The sequence below is a fragment of the Nanorana parkeri genome, unplaced genomic scaffold, assembly GCF_000935625.1.
Source record: "Nanorana parkeri isolate BGI_ZX_2015 unplaced genomic scaffold, ASM93562v1 scaffold363, whole genome shotgun sequence".
In the NCBI taxonomy this organism is placed as follows: domain Eukaryota; kingdom Metazoa; phylum Chordata; class Amphibia; order Anura; family Dicroglossidae; genus Nanorana; species Nanorana parkeri.
Window position 1 is genome coordinate 1024790 of NW_017306631.1, and position 25396 is coordinate 1050185.

At 40.6% G+C, this 25396-nt stretch overlaps 1 protein-coding gene across 1 annotated transcript in view; it reads right to left on the reverse strand.

Moving 5' to 3' along the window:
- MAP4K3 (mitogen-activated protein kinase kinase kinase kinase 3) overlaps positions 1-25396 on the reverse strand; it is a 285095-nt gene that overhangs the window by 137743 nt on the left and 121956 nt on the right. Inside the window, exons 12-16 of the mRNA XM_018558848.1 lie at positions 22523-22633; positions 11228-11302; positions 5713-5791; positions 2350-2408; positions 1262-1324 (exon numbers count right to left, since the gene is read on the reverse strand). Coding sequence (XP_018414350.1) covers positions 1262-1324; positions 2350-2408; positions 5713-5791; positions 11228-11302; positions 22523-22633 — 387 coding nt within the window. The remainder of the gene's footprint in view (positions 1-1261; positions 1325-2349; positions 2409-5712; positions 5792-11227; positions 11303-22522; positions 22634-25396) is intronic.

Consider the following 25396-nt stretch of genomic DNA (forward strand, 5'->3'; position numbering starts at 1 on the left):
CGGGTGGGCGGGCGCCAGGGGACGTCCGCCACTAACCGAACCACATCTGCGTACCACGCCCTCCTTGGCCAATCCGGAGCCACGAGGATGACCGAGACGCTTTCCACCACGACCGTGCGAAGAAGATGCGGCAACAGATACAGTGGAGGGAACGTGTAAAGTGGAGGGAACGCGTAAATCAGACCGTAGCAATCCCACGGCGCCACCAGGGCGTCCACCGCATCCGCCCAAGGATCCTGGGTCCTGGCCACGAACCGATCCCACGCAGCGCCATACATACCACAGGAGGGCGCGGGCCATCCGCAGCTAGGAACCCTTGCAGGGGACATCAAAGTCCAGGCGCACAGGGGCCTGCGGAAAAATCGGCGCCCCCGACCGCAGCGCCAGGAACCTGAAGGAAATGCTGTGACTGGGTGGACGAGACCCCCAGTCATATGCACCCCCCTGGGACGAACCCACAGGTCACCCAGCCGACCCACCACAGCGGGTCTGCATGCGTTCGCTGGTCATCCAGGGGAGACTCGAAGAATCCAAGACATCCAGCCTGTCGCCCGGATAACACTTGCTAGAAGATCTGAAAAAATCAGGAAGAAGCAGGTAAGAATACCCGAGAAAAAATTCTTAGCTCCTTACTCCTGACGCTAGGCAAAAAACTGGAGACTTGTCAGCAGGTAGGGGGTTTTGGCCTCCGGCAGGGGCCGCCCCTAGGCTGTAATTGGTCTTTAGTTTTGTGCCTAGCGTCCTTCTCCTGCAGGTGGCGATATTACCCTACAGTACATGATCTCTGATCTGTTCCCTGTGTCCTTCAATGAATGGGAGAGAAATGTCTATTAATAAAGTAGAAGCTCAAATTACATAAACTGCTGAATTGGTGACAGATCAACAGGATAGTCAATTAACAAAATGCAGTAACAAAGCTAGTGTTGTCCTCTACATTTATAAAACCCAGAATGCTCTTCAAAGCCAGTGTAATGGGTGAGGCTCTATTATAAAACTTTGTTTTAAAGCTTGTAAACCTAAAATAAAATTGATAGAAACAACTGCAGTTTCCAGAGGATATTGGTCTCTTCCACTTAGGGCTTAGAAGATCTCTCCTGTATACTCTAAGCATTGTACATAATATGGACGATACATAAAGTCCAGACAGAACTATACTGTTCATATCACTTGAAATGAAAAACATAAAAAAAACATCTAGATTGCTTTGAAAGCCAAGAAAGAGGACACAAAGTTAAAGTTGACAAAGAAAAGGAGAATATACCAGATTAGATCTTGCAGTGTAGTATATTTCTTCTGTACTGTCGAAAAAATCTTCCCTGTTGAGCTGTTTAGCAGACAGATACCCAAGTTATTTACAGTAAGATTGAAAGCTGCACATTCACAACAGGGAATCACTCACAAGCTGTAAAGGAGAACAAAAGCAGGCAGTTGGCTGGCTAACACCACACGGCCAACAATCATAAAGGCATGCTTCTTTTATAACCTGGTTGTCTATAGTAAATGTAAATCATTACAAAATACAAAAGTATTTTGTTAGTGGGTTCAATATACAAACCTGCTAGTGGAACAACTGCAGATACTGTCAAATTAATTATAACTGCACAGCTATTTAATGTGTAAACACTTCAAACCGATTATGGTACCCATACACGAGGACCTATGACCCTTCCATTGGTAAGTTTACACCCTTGGAAGACTTTTTACACAACGAGCACATCGACCACTAGACAAAGCTTGTCAGATGATTGCCTTAACCACTGCGAGGTACAACGCTGGTTTAGCTCTTATTAATAAGAAGAGATTTTTTTGTTAAAATATTCAAGATTTTACAATTTATCTAATCAAAGTTTAGCCCACTGGTGTTGATCCAAGTGATCATTTTATCTATATACAGTAATATTGATACACAAAAGTGAATACTTTCAGAATATATGACAATTTGACTACACGTATGGGTACCTTCATGCAAGACCACATATCTCTTTGAAATAGACTAAAAAAGTTAGTTGAACCTAAAAAGCATTAGTAAAATAAAAGCAATCTGTCTGACCTTATTAACTTATTTGCCACATGCAGGATCTTTAAGGAGAACAAAAAAGGGAAAAGCAGATTTAAGATGCTAAATAATGCTAAAAAATGTGCTATGAATAGATTTCTGCATGGTGTTTAAGTGAAACATTTGGAGCACTTTCACACAAATCAAAGCTATACAGGCTATTGTTAACAATGTACAGCAACAACATACACCTGGAAGGTGACAATAGGGTCCCTTGATTTGGTTGGTCTCTGTGGTGTTTGAATACAAATCAATCACTGAAGTTGTAAGGTAATTAATCCCAAACTACTCACCAACTCGTGATGTGGCTCCGTTTCTTTTCTCATCGGTGGGTCAAATTTTACCTGTCCAACTATAAACAAGCAGGAAATATTGAGGAAAATGTCAATAATTCTAATTCAATGGACCCACCATAGGTACAAGTTTCTTGAAAAAGTAATTATCAATTTAAAGGATTTATTCTAAAAGTACATAAATATTTTATTTCAGCCAGAACAAGTAAAACACAATGAAAGAAAACAAATGACTGATATTCTCAAACAATTCTAATCTTTGTTGAGTCAATTAAACTTGGATCAGTGACAACTAGTCTACAGACCATAGTAGTCAATGCTTCCAGATTCAATATGATTGCAAGGTTTGCACATCAGAAATTTCGGCATGTACACATTACGTTTGATATTTGCTATAAGCTTAGCAATTTTTTTTTCTTTCATAGTAAAGAATAACCACCACCACAATAAAAGCCCATAATGTAGCAAGTTGCTGTCACCTGCAAAGTATTGATGGACTCTTTCTTAAAAGGTTTCTCAGATTATATTGAATAGCTTTTGTCTCACTTATGTAGCTTTAGACATTGAAAAGTGCAAATAATCAATGCAAACAGAATAGAAAAAACATACTTAATTAGTGTTTGATCAGATAGTCTGAAATATAAATCATGCTGTGTGGAGATCCCATACATTACTTAAATGGAATGTATAGAGGTTTGTACATATCGGTTGGCTAAAAAATATATTGTTTAGAGAACTCAATAGATCAGGCAGGGCTTGACACACACAAGTTATGGACCCATTGCAGTGACACATTTCTGTTACATACTGTCTCTTTAGCTAATACATTGTGCTTGGGGAATCATTTGTCATTTATTAAATGTTTACCGGTAATTGTAAAAATACTCACAGTAAAATCCAGTCCATTTAGGACATATACTTCTTAGACTACTAAGCTGTACTGATGCATACAGTTGGACTGGACAGTAGAAGACAAAAAACTGTAGGCCAGTCCCTCAATCATCCAGCATCAAGCTGTACCAAGAGCAATGGTCATAAGCACAAGAATCCCAATGGACTGAGAGAAAGATTTTACGGTGAGTACAAAATGCAGTTGTCTTTATTGTCCATTGAGGGACACAGGATTGTCAGACAACTGGGATTTCCAAAAGTAGTCCAACAAGAAGGGTGTACAACACAGGCTAACAGACCAATAACAAAAAAGAACTGTGCACAACTTGCAGAGCTGTCTACAACACTCTGCATCCAAAATTGGCATCAACAGAAGCCGAGACATCTACCTTGAAAAATGTTGAGATTGTGTGAACATAGGACCAGGTGTCAGCCTTACAGACCTGGGAAAGTGAGGTCTGATGCTAACATGTCCAAGAAGTGCTCACAGCCCTACTGGAGTGGGCATTTAAAGGAAAAGCTGGAAATCATATTCTTTAGATCATTAGCTCAAACAAGGTTTTGATGGATGATGAAACTAGAAGGTGGAATAATACCCTTGCAGGGCCCATCCAGGATGACAAGACATGAATTAGTTATTCTCAAGGAAATCATGGCTGCAAAACAGATATGAACACACACTAACAACTTAGACCAAATGCAAGCAATGAAGGATAATATTTTTCTGAACTGGTGTTGGATACACGGATAGCAAGACAATATTCTTATGGAGCTAAAAAAAAAACAAAAACAAAAAAAAAAACAATAGCAGCTTCAGATGCAAATAAGCCCTAGTTCTCAAAACAACCTAATCCCTGTGAAGAACCAAAAGTTTCCTTGCAAGACAGGGCAGTCGGTTCAGTTACCCACAAGCAAAGCCATTTGGAGACCCAACAGATTTGAATTCCAATGTGGGTAGAGGGAATATGACAGGGGAAGCCACATGAATGATGCCCTAAATGGAGATTTTAATCAGCATTCTCTGGAAAAGGATAGCAAATGCAGAGACCTGGCCCTTGATTGTACACTGAGCTGCAGAAACGAAAACACCTCTTGGGCTGAAAGGCCCTGGATTCAGAGCACCCTCTAGCACTCCCAATTCTATCGGTACATCTTTCTGGTTGTAGAACTTCACACCTTTAGCATATTAGGAATAACAGATAATGTGATGCCCCTATCACCCAGAACCTGGGCTTCCAAATCTATGACATTAAACCTAGGGACTGAGAAGGGTAGAAAATCAGTCCATGCAACAAAAATTCTTAATGCCTGGGATGAGCCAGGGAGCATCTGTTTGAAACCTAAATAGGCTGGCATACTACACTCTCCTGGGGCAATCTGAGTCTTAGGCTGGGTTCACACCTAGGCGTATGGAATATGCGCGTTTGCCGCACGTTTTTACCGCGTATGTGGGGTAAAAGAAACGCGCAACAAACGCGTGTTTTTTTTTCTCCCAATCACATCATCTGAGAATAATAGCGCAGTCCTGTTTACACTTGGAGGGAGATGAGCAACATTGCCTAGAGACGGGAAGTCCACCGGAGTGTGGATATAGAATAAAACGCATTTGACCATTTTTCATACATGGTCCACCACATCTGGTGAGTGGATCGTGAAGATAGTAGAGCACATTACAGGGAGTGGAGTCTTTTACTGGCACATTGATGAACGCATTGCATTTATAATATGTCACAAAAGATTTCTTCATTAGGAGTATGTTGGACACTTTTTTTAAATATTTATATATATATAGTATGTGTCTTAGTGTTCAACCCTACTGTAGACGGCAGTATAACCCCAGTTTTCTATGAATCCTATGTCCATTAATATACTACAGAGAAACAAAGATTTAATATAGTGTGCATAGTACCAAACCAGATATAAAAAGACAGTTTAAAAATGTTTTAAATAAAAGTTGACTGAAAACTATTAGACAGCTTTTAAACAGCTCTACAATTAAAGCCATCAGACAAAGACAATGTTTTTTTTAATTTAATTTAAAAAAATTATTTTGTTTTTTAAAAAGGTTTAGACACAATGCACATTAATAGGTAGGAACTTGCGCACCTTATTTCTCTTTATTTCATCAATCAACCACCACTAATTCTATCTTACTGTGTCATAAAAAGAGAAGAAAAAAAAAGAAGTGGCAGGGAAGGACAAACTGCAGCATTTGCCATACTGATGAGAAACCAACATCTAATTATTCAATTTTGGGAACAACCATCAGACCCTCCACAATCTTCTAAAATCTTCAAGAAACAGAAATGATTAGTGGGTGATTCTGCCCATTAATAACCCAAAACTAACTTTTCAGTTTAAAAAGGCTGAAAGACATGAACACCCATGTATCAGGCCTACAAATAAAGAAACCATACATAATGAACACCATACAGAATCCCACAAGTAAAGGTATAATGCGTTAATGCTTACAGTTAATTTCTGACCGTGTCCTTTCTTCTCTCACACTCCTACTGGTTGAGTGAATTCTGTGAGGAACGACAACAGCAGGCTAAAAATAAATAAATGTTGTTTTAGTTTGAGCAAGTCAATTACAAAGAACACAGAGTTAGACTTCAGCTTGACAACATAACACATTTAAATTGTGGTTTGTATTAATGATCTAATATGACAGTGAATACAGTATGTTAGAAATAAAAAAAAGATTTTTTTTTCTACAAACTTACATTAGAGATATTGCTGGTCTCGTTTTTGTAAATCACCCCAATCGATAACAAAAACATTTAATGCATAACACAGCAAGTCACCTGCTAAACGCAAACTTTTTATATTTGCTTTATATATATATATTGCTTTATATATATATATATATATATTAGCTCATCAAAAAGGTTGGGCATAAGCAATGTGTGCATGTCAGTGCCATATGGTGGAGGAAGTACTGTGTTTGGCTATATTGAAGCTTATTGCGATGAGACCCAGATACTAATTTTCTCACAGTTCCTTTATTATATATCTATAATTCAATAGGTATCATCAAAACATTTATAAACCACCTAAAATGGTTAGTCTTAGTTTAACCCTTTAATTGCCAGGCCCTGCTCTCCACTTTTAACCTCAGGTGGCCAGACCATTTTTGGCATTCTTCACTTTTTTAATTATGTTTAATTCTTCTATGCTTGTAGCTTTGAAAGTTTGTAAAATGTTCCCCAAACCATACAGTTTCTAAAAGCGGGACATGTAGAATAAAAGGATAGTGCTGCTGATTTTGTACATCTGCCAATAGTTGCGCAAATGTTTATCACACATAACTTACAAAATTACTATAACAGGATTTTTGACTTATCTTTAAAAATTATTTTCTTGGCGTAGAGTACAGGGCACAGGCTCTTTAGACCCTGGATTACAGGTGCTATAGAAAAGAATCACCGCCCCCCGTTAAAATACTCACAGTTTGTTGCTTTGCAGCCTGAAATGAAGACAGACACAGTTTTTGTTTTATCCAGCTGATTTACTCAGGGCAACTTATAACATCCAAGTGAAAGATATAACACCAACATGTCAGAAAAAAATAAATAAACAGAATCACTGAGTTGGAAAAAGGATCACCCCCTTGTGTCAGTATTTTGTTGAACTACCTTTTGCTTTATTACAGCCTTTAGTCTGTTGGAATATGTCTCTACTAACTTTGCACATCTAGACTTTGCAATATTTTCTCACTCTTCTTTGCAGAACTGCTCAAGTTCAGTTAAATTTGATGGTGACCAGTTGTGTACTGAAGTCATTCCACAGATTTTCAATGGGGTTTAAGTCTGGACTCTGACTAGGCCATGCAAAGACATTCACCTTTTTTTCCTTCAACCACTGTGTGGTCATTTTTGCTGTGTGCTTTGGGTCATTGTCATGTTGGAAGGTAAACCTTCTCCCCATTGACAACTTTCTGGCAGATGGGAGGGCAGCCAATTTTCCTCAAGAATGTGACGGCCTTTTGTCCCATCCATTTTTTTTCTTCTATCCTGACAAGTGCTCCAGTCCCCGCTGCAGAGAAACACCCCCATAACAGGATATTACCACCTCCATGCTTTATTGTAGGAATGGTGTTATTTGGATGGAGAGCTGTATTGGATTTGCGACCAGACATATCGTTTGGTGTTAAGGGCCAAACAATTCAATTTTAGTCTCATCTGACCATAACACCTTTTTCCATGTGGCCTCAGAATCTTCAAGGTGTGTTTTGGCAAAGCTCAGTCATGGCTGCATGTGGCCTTTATTTACGAGTGGCTTTTTTCTTGCAACCCTCCCATACAAGCCACATTTGTGGAGAATTTGTGATATTGTTGTTACATGCACGCAATGACCACTCTGTCATACCTTCCTGCAACTGCTTCAGAGTTGCTGTAGGCCTCTTGGTAGCCTCCCTGACCAGTTTACTCCTGGCTCTTTCATCCAGTTTGGAGCAAGGTCCTGATCCAGGCAGGGTCTGTGTTATACCAAATACCTTCCACTTCTTAATATTAGACTTCACTGTGCTTCCAGGCCTTGATAAAGCCTTTGAATTTTTTTTTATCCATCTTCTGATTTGTGACTGTCCACAACTTTATCCCGGAGATCTTTTGACAGTGCCTTGCCCCCTACAGTTGATTGTTTACTTCAGTTGCACTAATAGGGATTGAAATGCTCCAGGAAAGCTCTTTTCATGCTGAGCTAATACAAAATGACAACAGCTGATCACAGTTGAAAGTGAAATGGGTTTGTGTGCCATTGAGATGGTGATTAGCTAAACCTGATTGAGTTTACAAGTCATTTTTAGGAGAGGGTGATCCTTTTTCCAACTCAGTGATTCTGTTTTTGAAATTTTTTTTCCTGACATGTTGGTGTTATATTTTTTACTTGGATGTTATAAGTTCCACTAAGTAAATACAGCTGGATAAAACAAGAACTGTGTATGTCTTAATTTCAGGCTGCAAAGCAACAAAATGTGATTTTAAAGGGGAGTGATTCTTTTCTATGCCTACTGTATATGCTACTTTCAGGTGATCGGACACTGCCAAAATGAAAGGGTTGCAGGCAAGTCTGACTCTCCGTAGGAGGTGGTAACATACTTGAGCAGAGTGTACCACATCCAGACAGTGGAGAGACATTTCCTTTGGCAGCGATGCCTGTTAACATACAAGCGATCCGCCGGCTATAGAGCCGGCGGATCGCTTGTATAAAGGTCCCGATACGTGCGCCCCTCCCGCTGTCCCCGGGCTCCGCTGTGCCCGGGAGCAGCATAGTGCCACTCTGACAGGGGATCAGAGGAAGATCGGTACACAAACTCCCTCCGGTCTCCTCTCCGCTGTCAGAATGCGGAACTGATGTATATTACATCACTTCCGCATTCTTGTGTCACTCTCCAGCTTCAAATGCTGGAGAGAAGCTGATTAAGCAGATCTCTGCTTCATCAGCTTCTTCAGGGGGGTCCTAGGTGACATTAGGGGTCTTGGAGACCCCTGATGTCTCCATAAATAGGACCTGTCACTTATTTTGCTATCACATAAGGGGGTTTCTTAGCCCCCTATGGGATAGCAATAAAGTTAAGTGAGAAAAAAAAATAGGAAAAAAAAATGTAAGTTTCCCCCCAAACAATTTAAAGTTACACATAAAAAGAATGTAAAAATTTTTTTTTTTAAAGTCCCCCCCATACATACACGCATGCAAACAGGCATTGGGTGCGCATATGTACGAAAAGGACGATTGCGCCCATTACCCCGCACATGTTACATATCGTCGCGAACGTCGGAATGAGAGCAATCATTTTAGGGCTATCAATCACTGATAACACTAAACTGATGAGCGGTAAACGCTTTTAAAGCTTCGCCTATGGTAAATTTTGGGTATGGTAGTTTTTTTTTGCGATTTCGCTGGTGCGCGCAATTTTAAAGCTTGACATGTTTGGTGTCTATTTACCCGACGTGACCCCGTCTTTTATATTTTACCAAAAATATGGGTAATCATTGTTTCCTAATATAATGAAAAAAATATTTTTGTCAAAATTTTCAATAATTGTTCCTCAATATAGTAAAAAATAATTGTTCCTCAATATAGTAAAAAATAAAGTGTGATTAAATACCACCAAAAGAAAGCTCTATCTATCCCCCAAAAATTGTATAAAATATATTTCAGTACAGCGTTGCATGACGGAATAAATGTCATTCAAAGTACTGTAGAGGTGAATACTGAAAAATGGCCTGGCCAGGAAGGGGGTCTAAACACCTGGTCTTGAAGTGGTTAAAAATGAATAAATAAAATCTAAAAAAAAGTAAAAGTTTCTAAAATATTAAATATTATAAAAAATTTGAAAACGTTAGAATAAAAACAACATTTTCAGTTTCGGCCTGACATTTTTTTTTCATTTCTACAGACCTCTGATATTTTCCTTTTCAAATAGAAAAAGAGATTGAGGACACAGAGTCCTCAATCTCTTTTTCTGCAGCCCCTGTTATCAATGAACAGGAATCCTCTATACGGATTGTTCCTGTTCATTCAGAACTTATTACTATATCCACATTCATGAATAAACAGGAGGTGATGTAGATCACCCCCATTCATTCATAATTGAGGACACAGTAAACATACTGTGTCCTCAATTATTTACAAACACTCAGTGATCACTTATCACTGAGTGTTTGTACGCGCTCTCCATCCTGACACGCTGTCACGGGAGGCTTGGCGGTGCGGGAGGAGAGCTCAGACTCCTGTGACAGCAATGGCTGTCTCCGTCCACACCGCCGCTGTCCTGATCTGTCAGAGGAGGCTGAGCAGTGCGGGGAAGAGACACGCCGGCCGCTCACAGCGCTCTCCTCCTGCACAGCTCGGCCTCCTGTGACAGTTTCTCTCCTCCACGCTGGGACACAGAGCAGCGCCCAGCGGGGAGGAGAGAAAACACGGATGCACCTCTATTTCGGCCAAAAAATTGCACTTTTGGCATTTTGCCACAATCCCTCTTTTTGGAAAGTGTTTCACAATTAGTCACATTGATAACTAAATCAGATAAGTACTTGCGTTTGGGAAGTGTTTCACAGGCAGTCACTTTGATAACACCTTGAGGCTAGTTTGAGCACAATTATTGTACATACTATAAATAGGGACAAGGATTTTAAACCTTCATGCTGCATTTCAGTTAGCAAAGTCTATGTGAAAATTTTATTTTTGTGTATTTGCAACCCCTGCGCCAGCACAGGCAACCAAGACCCTATTGCGTAGGTCTGCAACAGAATTACCACTGGAGATAAAGAGGTTTTTCATCAACATGAGGCAGGTCTTTATCTAAAACAAACTCACAAATAAGAAGTGGTCGGGGCATGTTTTATTCTGTTGCACTATTACTTTAGAGCAGCTTAGGGGTAAATGTATTATTTAATTGCAATATTATAATACATTTGTCTCAAAGCTCCTGTTTAGCATTGCCTTGCTGTGCCAAAAAATGTATACCTATCCACCAGGGTTTTGGAATGGGTGGGAAAGGGGTTGGAGGGGGTTTGAGTTTGGTTTTGTCTCTGTAAAATGTTCTTTATAACAGCACAAAAAACAAGCAAACAAGCTGGATTAAACAAATCATGATTGACAGTTATTATGGGACACAATTACCTCTAAAAATTACGTTTAGATGAACTAAAGCAGAAATAAATCACCTTTTCATGGGAACAATACAAGCAATGGACTGCAATAGAATTATTTGGGTCCTATAACATTCTTTGCTTTCCCAGGAAAAACCTCAGAGAAGTTAGAATGCAATAAATCAGTTAGTATCTTTTCATGAACAGAGCTGACAAGTCACCCAAGAATCTTAACAACATGAACAATGAAGGCATTTATTGATTTCAGTTTCAAGCTGCAAGCTTGGTAAGAGCAACATCATACAGCCTTGGCTACTGAGGATTTAGAAAGCTGGCATAATGTCAAGAGTTAGGTGATACACTCAGTCTGCTGGGACAAGCAATTGTACCTTGGGACGGGCTGCAAAGCGGGGGGCCCGACGCACAGGAGGAGATGCAGGAGAAAAGATCCCCCAAAACTTAAACTATTTTGGGAAAAAGAAGGGACCAAGACAAACAAAAATAGAAAACAAATAAAGAAAAAAATGAGAAACAAACCTTGAAACAATATACTTAAAGGTCTATAATTGGTCAAGTATTACAATTTTTACTCTGTATCATGTCCCTTACAATGGCCATAACAAGTAAATAGCTGTGGTCCATAAAATAACAAGGAAAGGTGTTTGCTAACAACTATATAATGGTAAGAACTTCTGTTAAAACACTGATTTGTACTTGTTAAGACAAAAGTGTGAAAGTGATAGTAATCTAAGTGGTACAACAGACTCAAAGATTATTCAGGCAATAAAAAAAATCTGTGCACTTCAAACCTTTATGTACAGTATATATGCAAAATTATTACATAGCAGAGCAAGTCATTGTCATGAAACAAAAATGAGAATGCCTCAAATTATTTCCTGGAATTGAGCTGCTTCCTTCTCCTATGCAGTGGCTAATGCAGTTATGTGGAATTTGCTTTACCGCTGTACACACACACACAGTCCTACCTCTGCTCTGTACATGTGGTCCTTAATTTTTTGCTAAACGGAGACAAAGAGTAAGCAGCTGCTGCTGGGCTCTCGCTTTAGAAAACCCAGAATGTTTTGCAATATTAGCAGAGGAGGTGAATCTCTGATGATAGGGTTATAGCACCACCTTCAGGAATAGGTCACTAGGCAAACCAACAAAGGCACAGACTTGGGTGGCCCCTGACAGTGGGGCCTCTAACAGCTAGGGGCAGCTCAGTTAGTCACATACAGTACACAAATAAATGGATGACAGGAACCAGAAACAAGAGGGGAGGGTGTTGTGTCCTTCAATGAACACATAGAAAAGGTTTTTACGGTGCATACATAAATCCTGTTTGCTCTTCCATTCATTGAAGGACACAGCAGAGATCTTGAATCTCTGATGATAGGGAAGTCCCAAAGCAGTGTTTACTGAGGGGTGGGAAGCTAAACTCCTCCCCTAAGGCAGGAACAGAAAAATGCCACCCATAAAATATGCGAGTTAACAGAAAAAGTAACCCCCTTCACAAAAGTGGTCCCTAGACATAGGAACTGTGCAGGCACTTGATCCACCTAAACAGGTGGCCCATAACCAGACTCATGAGCGGGACCATTGGCAGCTAGACAACCCACAAGGCATCAAAGTAATGGAAAGAAAAGTATTTCCGTGGCACTGAAGCAGGACAGAAACATGAGGTAACCATGCCCTGACAGAAGTACATGCCCTGACAGAAGTAGAAAAACAAAATCACACCAGGAAAGAAAGAGGCATTGGGTCTCCTGACTAAAACACACCTGCAGAGGACCAAGAAGGTCTAACAGGACAGCACCACCAGCTAAGAAAACCTGGCTTGCAAAACTGATGACAACCAGCAAGCACCCCTGAGAGGAAAATATACCATAGGATAAGAGAAAATAAAGCACCAAAAGAACCATACGCAAAGCAACCCTGCAACAGGGTTCATACAGAAGCCCACAAAAGAGTAGAAGTCTAGTAGACTGTGATGAACATCTCAAACTCTGGGAAGTATCCCAGTCATTGCACAAGTTCACAAGCCAAATCCGATTCAGCAGCAAACAGGCCAACCTACTAACATTCCACGAAGAGGTGAGTAGAGATCTGGATAGAGGAAAACCAGTGGATGTGGTGTACCTGGATTTTGCAAAAACATTTGATACGGTACCACATAATTGCTTAATACAAAAGCTTAAATCGATGGGTATAGATGACACGGTGTGCACATGGATTGAGAACTGGCTACAGGAACGTGTCCAGAGAGTATTGATAAATGGCTATTTTTCACAATGGGCTACAGTAATGAGTGGGTGCCCCAGGGTTCTGTGCTAGGCCCAATACTGTTTAACCTGCCTATTAATGATATTGGGGAAGGTGTTAATAGCAATGTATCTGTGTTTGCAGATGATACTAAAATTTGGAGGGTAATAGAATGGGATTAGACATTATAACATTACAGGAGGACCTGAATAAAATAGGGGAGTGGGCAACTATGTGGCAGATGAGGTTTAATGTTGGAAAATGTAAAGTAATGAATTTTTGGGTTAAAAACAGGCAAGCAGAATACACATTAATGGGTACTCCACTACGGAAGTCAGAAATGGAAAAAGATTTGGGGGTCATAGTAGACCACAGATTAAATAATAGCTTGCAATGCCAGGCTGCGGCAAACAAAGCTAGCAGGGTACTGTCATGCATTAAAAAGGGAATGTTCTGTAGAGACAAAGCGATTGAGTTTTGGTCGCCAATCCACAGAAAGGATGTCCTGGAGCTGGAGAGAGTCCAGAGAAGGGCAACTAAACTAAGGGGCTGGAGGATCAAAGCTGTGAGACAAGGTTACTAGATTTAGACTTGTTCACGCTAGAAGTGAGGCGATTAAGGGGGGACATCATTTTAGAGTACAACATGTTTAGTGGTGATGACAGCATCAGCAATAAACTTTTTACTCTAAACTCCCTAACAAGGACTAGAGGTCATCACTTAAAATTGGTAGAGAAAAGATTTAACCAAAAAGCGCAGGGGCTTTGTCTGAGTCAGGGTGGTTAGGTTTTGGAACTCTCTGCCACAAGCAGTAGTATCAGCAGAGAGTATTGAATCATTCAAAAATCAATTACACACCTTCCTCAGAGACAGTAACATACAGAGGTACAGGTGCTCTTAAAACCTTAGACCCCAAGGGACTCATATACATTAAGGAGGTGGGGCGTCCTCCTGACAAGCCTGCACCCAATTTGATATCTTCTGCCCCATGTGCTCCAAGATGGAGACTCTCATAGTTTAGAGTTAGGACCGCACTATAAGAGGTGCCTTGGCGCGGCAGTGCGGCTTACACATCCTTTGCAGAAGACGTGTATCCAAACCTCTGTCATTGTCCTTAGTGGTGAGACAAGTTGTTTTACATGCTAGTTTGTGAGTGTGCCATGATGCCTTTCTACTGTTCTCATATACATACATGCACGCAGTACACACACTTACACATAAAGGTTGAACTTGATGGACCTGTGTCTTTATTCAATCTCAAATACTATGTAACTATAAATGCAAAAACAATGGATAAGTCCAGGACGTCGTCAGCGCGAAGCCAGAGGTCAGAAGCCACAACGGGTAGTTAGCTGAGGGAGCACAAAGCAGGATGAACGGAAACAAAGCCAGATTCAGAAAGATTCAGAAGATTAGTCAGCCAGAGCCAAGGTCATACACAGAAATCAGGGACAACAGCAGTGCACTTGGTTGATAAGAACAAATGCAAGGGCAGAGACTGAATGGACAAGCTGATGGTTAAATAGTGAGCTGGTGTTTTCATCATCACTCTGAGCCAGGAATTTGCCAGAAGTTTTGCCAGTAGTGCAGAGTGATTATGTTAACTGGTTTGAGCATAAAGAGGGCGCCAAAGAGGAACACGGGTGCCAGAAACACCACACAAGCCACGATACAAGCAACTGGACAAGGAAGGGTAAGAAACCTTGAGAGTACCCTCCTCTCAACAACCCCTTTCCCCGCTGGAAAACAAAAGGCTTATGGGGAAAGCAAGCATGGAAGGCGAAAGTTGAGAAAAAAGTCCAGGAATAAGCGCTCTGGGAGGGGTGGAGGGGGTTGGCGATACCCGGAAACCAGGAACAGCAGCAGCGGGCTTGGTTGATCAGAACAAATGCAAGGGCAGAGACTGAATGGACAAGCTGATGGTCAAATAGTGAGCTGGTGTTTGTATCATCACTCTGAGACAGGAATTTGTCAGGGGTTTTGCCATAGGGCAGAATGATAACTGGTTTGAGCATAAGAGCAACTTGACAAGGAAGGGTAAGAAACCCTGGCACATGTTTATTGAACGACACAGTTTGAGTGGCTTTTCACCTTTCTCCTTGGTCTGGACTGGGAGAGGTTTGATTTTTCTTTGTCAATTCAGGCCGAGAGAGTTTGACACCCCCCAACCTTGATTGCTTCCTTGAGCAAATTTCGCTTGTTTACATCTCTGTTTGGGTATTAAAAAGCTTGTTAGAGTTGGGTTAACGAGTAGAGAGGGATGGAATTGGAAGTTCTTGTTACTTTAGCTCTCGTACTGCTAGGAGTTTGTCTCAGATCTGTTTAAACCTTGCCTTTTTGTCAATGTCTTAATGTATATGTACAGGTGTGAAATTTCCGTTTTGTGTAAATGCCTATGGTATATCGGTTTAACTCTTGGAATGTCAGGGGGCTGAACTCCGAACTCAAGTGGTCCCTGGTTTTTGACTCCCTATCTAAATATAAGCCTCATATAGTTTGTCTGCAGGAGACACACCTGGTGGGTTATTAGGTTTTGGCCCTAAAGAAACATTGGGTGGGTAGGTCCATCAATACCATCTATTTTTCCTATTCCTGGGAAGTCTCTGTTTTGGTAGCTAAGACCTTTACCACTGAAATTCTTCAGATTAAAATTGATCCCTTAGGATGGTTTGTCATTCTACATCTATGTCCCCTTGACCTTAGTCGCTATTTATGTGCCTCCCCACTTGGAGACTAAACTCCTGCACACTGTTTTTGAGCTATTAAATATGCCCCTGCTCCCTTGCTTTTGCTGGGAGATTTCAATTTAGTACCTGAGCAACTGTTGGACGGCTTAGGTGGAGCGGGGCACCCTTGGCCTGGTTTTTGTGACTGAATTAGTAGCTTTAATCTGATTGATGTCTGGAGGTGAAGGTATCCGCAGTCTAGAGTCTATTCGAGCCATTTGTCTAAACATGGTACTCTTTCTAGAATAGACCTAGCATTCGGTACAAAACTTCTATGGTTACTCGAGGGATCTCGGACCATGCCCCCTTACTAATTGAATGGTCTTGGGGAGGTTCCTTCTCTACACATTTGTGGAGGATGAATTCTTCTGGGTTGACAGATCCCAGACGACATGGTAGCGGAAACCTGCTCACAAACCATTGCTTACTCCTGGGGTGAGAATGCCGCCACCCCTTCCTCCTCCCTCCAGTGGGAGGCCTTTAAGCCCACACTTCCGGGATCATTTATGGCTGCCACTGGTGCCATTCGCAAAATTAAGGAAGAATCTGCTGGTGCATTTGGACAGGCTATGAGTTCAGCTGAAGCTGCCTATGTATCTGATCCTTCCACCACTAATTATAGGGACTGGACGGAAAACAAAGAGGACGTACGAGATGTTTCTCCTGGAGGGTGCCAAACAGAGAATGTTGTATACTAAACAAAAAGTCTTTGAGTTTAAAAACAAGGCAGGCAAACTCCTTGCTTATTTTACGGGGCCAGAATATAACCCCACTTCAATACCTTGCATTATTACTTCTATGGGACAAATTTTTAACTGCCACACAGTACATTGTGGGGGCCTTTTTGTCTTTTTATGAGGACCTTTATACCTCCAGAGCCACTAACACAGATATGGACCTTAAGGCTTACCTGCCACAGGTTTCCCTCCTGTGCCTGACTCCCCAGGCGAGGGATAAATTAGATTAACCACTTACCTTGGAAGAGGTGGAATATGCAGTTTCCCAATATCCCGCAAAAAAACCCTACCGGGTTTAGATGGCATACCACTCCACTGGGAAGCTAAGTATGGTGACTTACTGGGTACCCATTTTTTAGATATGTACAATGAGGCATTTGACTTGGGGATTCTATGCGTGAAGCCCTTATAATCTTAAATTTTAAAACCTGGAAAAGACCACAGTAGGTGTCATTCCCATCACCCTATATCCCCTATCAATGTGGATACTAAGATACTAGCCAAAATCCTAGTATTGCATAACAACAAATATATTTCTTCCCCTATTAACCCTTTAAACCTCAGCTGGCCACACCGTTATTGCAATTTTTCCCATTGTTTTGATTTTCTAATGCTGCATCGTTAGCATTTGTAAAAGACCCCCCAAATAATATATTTTCTTAAAGCACAGACCAGGTGGTATAAAAAGATGGTGCTACTAATTTTGTAGGTCCTGCGATATTGGCGCAAATGCTTGTCAAACCAATATTAAACCAAAAAAACACACGATTAAATTGATAAAAGCACACTATAAACATTATCAGTGCACAAAAAAAACTTCCCTGACTAAATCTAAAAGATAAAACTGTATTGAGTTAATAAATAACAAATATTTGTAAATTTAAAATTGCGCCTTTTTACGAAACCGTAAAAAAAAATGAAGGAATGCAAAACTGTAAATAAGCAACTTTTTTAAAAATTGTTTGCGCACTTTGTTGGTGTGTGTGTTGTGATAAAATGATACAGGCGTACATTTAATCACAACACAGCGTATCACAACGCACGGCAATGCATTATAACGGTTAATGTTATTCTAAAAAGAAAAAAATTATCAAGCACTGTGATGCGTACTTACAACGCACTGCAGTGCATGGCATACACCACAAACAGACCCCTGACATTTCCTTTTTGATTTTTTTTTGCAGCCTCTGTTCTAAATGAATGGCAAGCACTTAGTACAGAGGCTTCCCTTTAATTCAGAAATGGGTGTAAAAGAGCGATTGTTTCACTTGACACTCGCAAGGCATTCAACAGTGCGAAATTGCATTACTTGCTGAAGGTTTTACATCTCTTTGGATTTGGCCCTCACATGATCCCCTGGATTAAGCTTCTATACAATTTCCCAATGGCCAGGATCAGGGTTAACAAGGATATATCTCCTTCATTTCAAATTTCCCAGGGGACTAGACAGGGATGTCAGCTGTCCCCGGTCCTCTTTGCCCTGGCAATTAAACCCCTGGCAGCCCTGATAGATTTTGTCTGTTCCAGTTTTAATAAATTCCCCTCCATGACCTTCTAAGCTTGACTCTGCAGAGGTGAAAAACAAAACTATCTCAGTTGCATGGAGAGGCTGGGAGTTTCTAGCTAAGGTTTTACTAACTGGTAGAAAAACAGGAGGGGAAAACAGGGGTACATGTCAAATGCACAAAACATAAGTAATAAACAGGCGGCCGTTACAGCGCAGATAGTTTTAAACATGTATCTTTATTTTACAACCAAACCCAATAATCTCCAACCACATCTTGCCTTCTGTGAAGAGAATGCAAGGCTTTATCTGGAGGAGGAGCGGCTACAGCAAGTGACCCAATTTGATCACTGTAAAAGCATAAACTGGAAATCTCAACATCGATAGAAGAGTGTAGAGTTAGAAATGTATCTATCACTACATTAGCCAGTTGGGCACAAGTCACCAGTGGTTATTTTATTATTACTATGCAAATGTATATAAATAGTTTCTGCCTAGTATTTAGCTTTAAAGTAGACCTAACCCTAAACAGATGACATTTAGTTTTCTAAATCACTGTTTATCATAACTGCCATGGCTTGTTTTTCTTAAAATACAGTTTTCACCCTTTTTTGAGGGCTATGCTCACCTCCTCCAGTCTCTGTCTTTATGCATGTACTCCCCTCCAGCTCCAGTTGAACATCATGGTTCTGGACAGGCTTGCTGACAGTAACAACAGTTGATCATGCCTACGCAAAGTGAGTCGGCATGACTACTTATAGTCTCAACTAGGGGCAAATTTGACAGGGTGCCAACGCAGGAGCACAACTGAGAAACCGTGATCACCCCATAACAACCCCAAGCACCTTTAGGATAGAACCACCTCTCAATATTTGAAAAAAAGTTGCATATTTTAAAAGAACAAAGACAACTTTAAAAATTACATTAAAGTGTTGATGCGACTATGAGATCTTAGCTATTGGGATTACACCTAAACTGTTTTAACCCCTTCGTGATGGGATATGCACACTGTACGTCCCTGCCACTAGGTGTCCATATGACTGCTTACATACACTGTACGTGAGCAGCTATTTGGGGATCTGTAATGCCAGTAACCCCTGAGACTCCACGGTTACCAGTCATTAATGGATGCCTCAGTACTGAGGCATCCATTAATGAAAGAGTTAAGCTTTTACAGACGCCCGATCCCTTTCAGTGATAGCAGAGCGGTATTTACCGCACTTACTGTCACTGTTTGACAGCTGGTATAGATCGGGATTAGCTAAATTTTTCTATTCATAAACCATGTTGCAGGCTTCTGATCATTTTGGGAACAATCAGAAGCCTTTAGTCACATCAGTGTCACTAAGGTTATTATTGGCTGTTCCTAAGTTTGGAGAAGCCAAATGATAACCATACATTAATTAATTAAATTATCAAGCAGTAATAGTGAGATTCATTCACAAAGACTGCTTGATATAATTAAAAATAAATCAAATAAAAGTGTAAGAAAAGTGTAAACAATTAGCGGAAAGTGTAAAAAAAAAAGTTCTATACCTAAATATATTTTTATACTTTCATTATTATAAAATCTGCAGCCAAGCTGCAGATTTGTTTTTCACCCTAAAAGTTAAAAACTTTTTATTTAACCCTCTCATGACACCCTCTGTGACACTTAGTGACAGTGACATTGTATGTCAGGTAACCACTATTAGCGTTTAGAGGAAAAAAATATATAAATGGTAGCTTTTAGTTTTAGGCTGAGAAGTACAAAACAGGGGAGGTGTTTGCTAAGCTTTTTTTTTTTAGCTGTGCTATTTTTCTAAAAATAATAATCCAAACTGGGGAAAAAGAGTTTTCTTTAAGTTTTTTTCCTATTTTTTAAAAATATTTTATTTGTACTAAGTGTGGCGTTAGGCATACATATGCGATATAAATATACAGCCCTATCGGTCCTCTAAAATACAATGTATTTGTGGGTGCACTTAGTAAGAAAGTATACACTGAGTGGCCAGATTATTATGACCACCCCATCAGTACTTCGTTGGGCCACAAGATGACTCCACGAGATGAGTTCGTTGGGCCGCCTCGTGACTCCACGAGATGTTGAAAGGTGATGCGAGGAATCTGACACTGCACTGTTGCCCTTCTGTTGTCTTGTACCAGTCTTGCCACTCTCTGTTCTGCCCTAACATTAACTAGTGGCTGACAGCCACAATTCGCACGTTCAGACCCAGATTTTTGGCTGACAGTCCACTCTTTAAACACTTTTAACAGCTGCTCTTGAACATTTAATTAATTCTGCTGTTTTGCTGATACTCGCTCCATGGCTCAGAGCGCCAACAATCATCCCACGTTCAAAGGCTGTTAAATCGCGTTGTTTACCCATATCTCCAGAAAAAAAATCACTTCTACTGTCGTGGTAAACAACCTGCTTCCCTATTTATAATGGTCTGGCCCACTAGCAACTTCAGCGCGAAATTATAGCTAATTATAGCTAGTTTGCCTACAAACGTCAGGTGGTCATAATAATCTGGCCAGTGTATTACTGCCATGGAAGAATCACACAGCAAAAATTTAAAAAGTGTGTTAGTCATTAAACAAACGAAAAACAAGTTCAGTCATGAAGGGGGTTAAATCTTGATTAGCCTTTTAAATAAATGCCGGAATTTTGTACATTGTATTTTTAAACAATCTTTTTTTATGGCAGAGCGAGCTTACATGCACTTTAGATATTGTCTGTATGACTGACTGTAAAGAGCAGCAGTGCCAAGGTCATTCTGCCTGTTTTACATATCCCGCCCCTCAAAGGTAGAACCCAAATAACAGATTCATCTACTACTGCATGCCTTCAGAAAAGTACAGGTAGGTGAATACAAGACCAGTCATCCTGCACAAGGAGAGAGCAGCAAAGACTGCTCTTTATTATAAAAACTTCAGCACAAAGTCAAAGTGCAGGAGTTATTTCATGCTGGGTAACAGCAGTAATCTGTAAAAAATTACACAAAGACAACCAAGATTCCAGAAAAAATGCATTTTGCATTTAGACCATACTTGTTTGATTCAGAGTTCAGTTTTAATATGGTTGAGAAAGCCTGCTTGCAGCCCTATTCTACAAGCCACAGAGAAAGGGAATGTTTTCATCTGGGTTTCATCTAGCTGAAGTGTACATTTCAACTTAAAGTTAAATTTGAGGCTCACAGATACTTATATCTGTCAGAATGTAAGGGAATCTACTGCACACAGCCCTCCTCAGGTCAACTCACAGATTTTCCATAGGCTTCGGGTCCGGGCTCTGACTGGGCCATTCCAAAACTTTGATCTTCTTCTGGTCAAGCCATTCTTTTGTTGATTTGGAGGTATACTTTGGGTCATGCCGAAGGGTGAAATTCCACTTCATTGTCAGCTTTTTAGCAAAGGTCTGAAACGTCTGTGCCAAAATTGACTGATATTTGGAACTGTTCATAAGTCCCCCAACTTAAATAAAGCCTCAGTTTCAACTGAAGAAAAACTGCTCCAAAGCATAATGTTGCCACCACCATGCTTCACTGTGGGTATGGTGTTGTTTTGGTGCCAAACATACTTTTTGGAATTATGGACAAAAAGTTCAATCTTGGTCCCCTAGGACCATAACACATTTTTGAATATGCTTATGACAGACCTGATGTATGTTTTTGCAAAATGTACATGGCTTTTGCTGTAAGAGGCAACTGAGTGTATGCCAGAAAAATCCTACTAGAACAGCTGAACTTTATATGGGGGTGATCAGAGTCACTTTAATTGATGGGAGGTGTATGTACTGACTACTATTTAACATCAGTTTGAATGTGATTGGTTATCTCTGAAGACAGCCACATCCCAAATTATAAGAGGGTGTGTACACATGTGCAGTGGCATTTTTACAGGGGTGTGTAGACTTTTTATATACCCTGTATATGTGATTTTACCTGCCGAATGATTTGTATGTCAGTCCAAGGATTTCAACAGCTCTGGGAGGGAACATGATCCTACTCTGCTGGAGTTTCACATTAACTTACAGGTGTCCAACCCCACTATGTGACTGGCGATTGAAAGGAGAAGCAGCACTAAAAAGCTAATCTCTGTCACTCTGCTCTCACTTCCTATCAACATGCTTTTGACAAGCAGGTATCAATATGGTAAACACTGGATACAAGGTCTGCTTTGAAAAAAAAAAATCTTCAGTCATAGAGCTCGCAATCCTTATATAACACTAAAATATACCATGGAATATACAAACTAAAATTAATGAGTGAAGCAAATGGATGAATTCAATTCTACTTCATAAATCTACAATATTGAGAACATAAAGATGTTTCAATGCTATTAATAAAACGAAACCTGAAATAAAAAGTGCATTTAAATTTAGTTATTTTCTAATAGAATTGCATAATCCCTTGCAACATGCACATTATATTTGCCAATTCATTGTATACTGTGGTGTAAAACTATTCTTACCTCTGGGTCATCGTCATCAAAATCATGGTAACTAGAATGGTCTGGATTATTCACTTTATCCAACAATTCAATAGCAAGTGCGCGATTTAATGGCAGTGTAACGAAAGGATGCTATAAAATGCAAGAAAAAATAGTGTTGTGTGAGAAGAGAAAATTCTAAATCACTTTCCACCTAACAGGTAAACACTATAATATTCTAATGTTATTACTGACAGGTTTTATTATATGAAATATGTTTTTTATATTGAACTGGCATTCCAATATGGATTCCAAACACGCACACTACACTACTGCAACGAAAGTCTTCATGCTAAATACATACTGTAAAAATGTCACTTTTGTTGCTAATGAGAGAGCACCCTATAAAGGATGCAGGTGTAAACAAGGGGAGAGAATGTAAAATCCGCGCTTATGGGTAAGTCTGATATGAAAGCTGTAGCGCTATAAACCCTAGGGTTAGAGATGAATTAAGTGTGATTTGTGCAGCGCTAAAAGTGAAAGATAAAGTAAAAATAAATAAATATCCCTATCTAAACATATATAATTACCACAATATAAGTACTTACCGTAAATATAAGTACTTAAGTACTTATATTGTGATAATTATATATGTTTAGATAGGGATATTTATTTATTTTTACTTTATCTTTCACTTTTAGCGCTGCACAAATCACACTTCATTCAGGTGTAAACAAGGGCTGGAAGCAAATGCATCACTGACAAGAAAAAAATTCAGGGAAAGCGATAGGCAGGTCACGTCGGCAAACCAGACTCTGCATCTTCTAAGCTAGACCTGTTACTACTTCAGACCATGTTCTATATTGGGGGAGAACCTAGTAAGTCCACAAAAAATAAAAGGGGTGGTTGCCTTTCCAAGACAGGATGCTCCCTCAGGGCCCTGTTACACCATCAGGAGTGCGTTCCAGTGCGGTCGGGCTCCGGAATGCACTGGAACGTAACCCAGCCGGCTCAGTTTTTTTGGGGGCGGGGTGGGACGGGGCACGCCCCCTGCCCGCGGTGCGATCGCCAACACCCGAACGCGTGACACATTAGTGCCTGCGTTCGTGTCCAGTGCGATCTGCAAATAATAGTGTTCGCAACATTTTTTGCAGATCGCACTGGACTGGAACACGCAGGCACTGATTATTGCTCATTGAACTTGACTCCATTACTTGCCCAGGTTAGGGGTAGGTATTGGTGTGGAAACACTTACCTGTGTCATTGATGAGGAGGGTCAATTTGTTGAAAATTAAAATTCTTTCTTTCTGTGTTCCTGAACTTTCTTCACAATTCTCCAGTCTGGGTGCCTGTGAGCTTCTTTAAGGGGGTGACTGGCTTGTTCCGGGACTTTGTGGGGCTTGCAGGTTCCTTGTCTGAAAATTGCCACATTGCCAGCTCCTTGAACGAGGGGAGGCTTGGCGTTTCCGGATATGCGAAAGTATTACTTGGCTGGACAGATGGTGGTGGTGCATAGGTGGTTAGTGGGGGATGATAGTGATTCTGCAGTGGTGTTGGAGGCAGTGAGTCTGGGATTGCTCGAGGCTCTGTCGTCCCTTGTGTACAGGGGATGTCGTCCCTTGTGTACAGGGGCAGGCTCCCTATGATCTTACGACGCCGATGATCGCTACCTTAAAAGCATGGAAGCAGGTGTCTTCCTTGTTATGCAGGGATCGGAAGGTTTGCTCGCCTCACACTCCACTGTGGAGGAACCCAACTCTTGCTCATTTCTATGCCTTGCCAGACTGCCAATTGTGGGCCCTGAGGGGAGTTAAGAAATTGGAAGACATTTTGCAAGATGGGGTTATTATGAGTTTTAGGGAGTTGGACTAAGTTTGGATTGCCAGGTTCCTACTTTTTTCAATATCTGGAGATCTGTCATGCCTTCCAGGCGCAAAACCCCCGGGGTTTTCTGAGCTTTTTTCTTGGTGTGCTTGTTGGTGGGCCATGGGCTATGTAAACCTTTATCCTCTGGTTACGGTGCACTGTTTCCGGATGCTCATAGTTGTTTAAGTAGTTGTAAAGCTCAGTGGCTGAGGGATGTCTCGTATTTGGATGAGGAGGGCTGGACGGATGCCTGGGACTACACTTTCATTTAATTTCTACTAGAGACCGATTAATCCAATACAGAACACTGCATAGAGTGTATTATACTCCTGCGAGATTGGCTCAAATGTATGGGACATGCTCGGCGGCTTGCTGGAGGTGCTCTAGTTCTCCGACTGGCTTCCGACATATTTTCTGGGAGTGTCCTGGCATTAGACAATATTGGACTGAGGTTACACGTTTTATATCTCAGTTTCTCATGCTTGAGTTGGGGATCTGCTTGCTGGACTTAACCGAGCGGGCTGCCTCCACAAGATTGTTGGGGGTCCTGTTGTTTTATGCCAGGAAGCTGAATGTACTAAATTGGAAGAAGTAGGCACCACCGACCTTGGAGAATTGGAGGGTCCAGGTAGAATCTTCCATCTTTATGTATAAAGTGGCCAATATTTGTAGAGCCTGTCCTGCTAAATTTTATAAGTCCATTGGTTAAGTGCTTATTGCTATATGTGATGCTGAATCTTTCTTAGAGTGCCTGGGTTGGGATAATGGAGTGTTCCTTGGGTAATACATATTACGTTCTGATGCCTCTTTTGCTTACAATGTACAATATATTCTATGTTCTTCCGTTATTTTGTGTAGCTCAAACTGTTAACTGTTTATATGCCTTGCCCCTGAGTCATGTGGCATTTTGTTAATGTATTGAATGTGTATTGTCTTTTGCATTGTAAAATCTGACTAAAAACAAATTTAAATAAATGAACAATTTCTCTTAAGAACCAAAGGGAAAATAACTCTGGATGGGAACCACTACCCCTTATAAGGCCAATATGA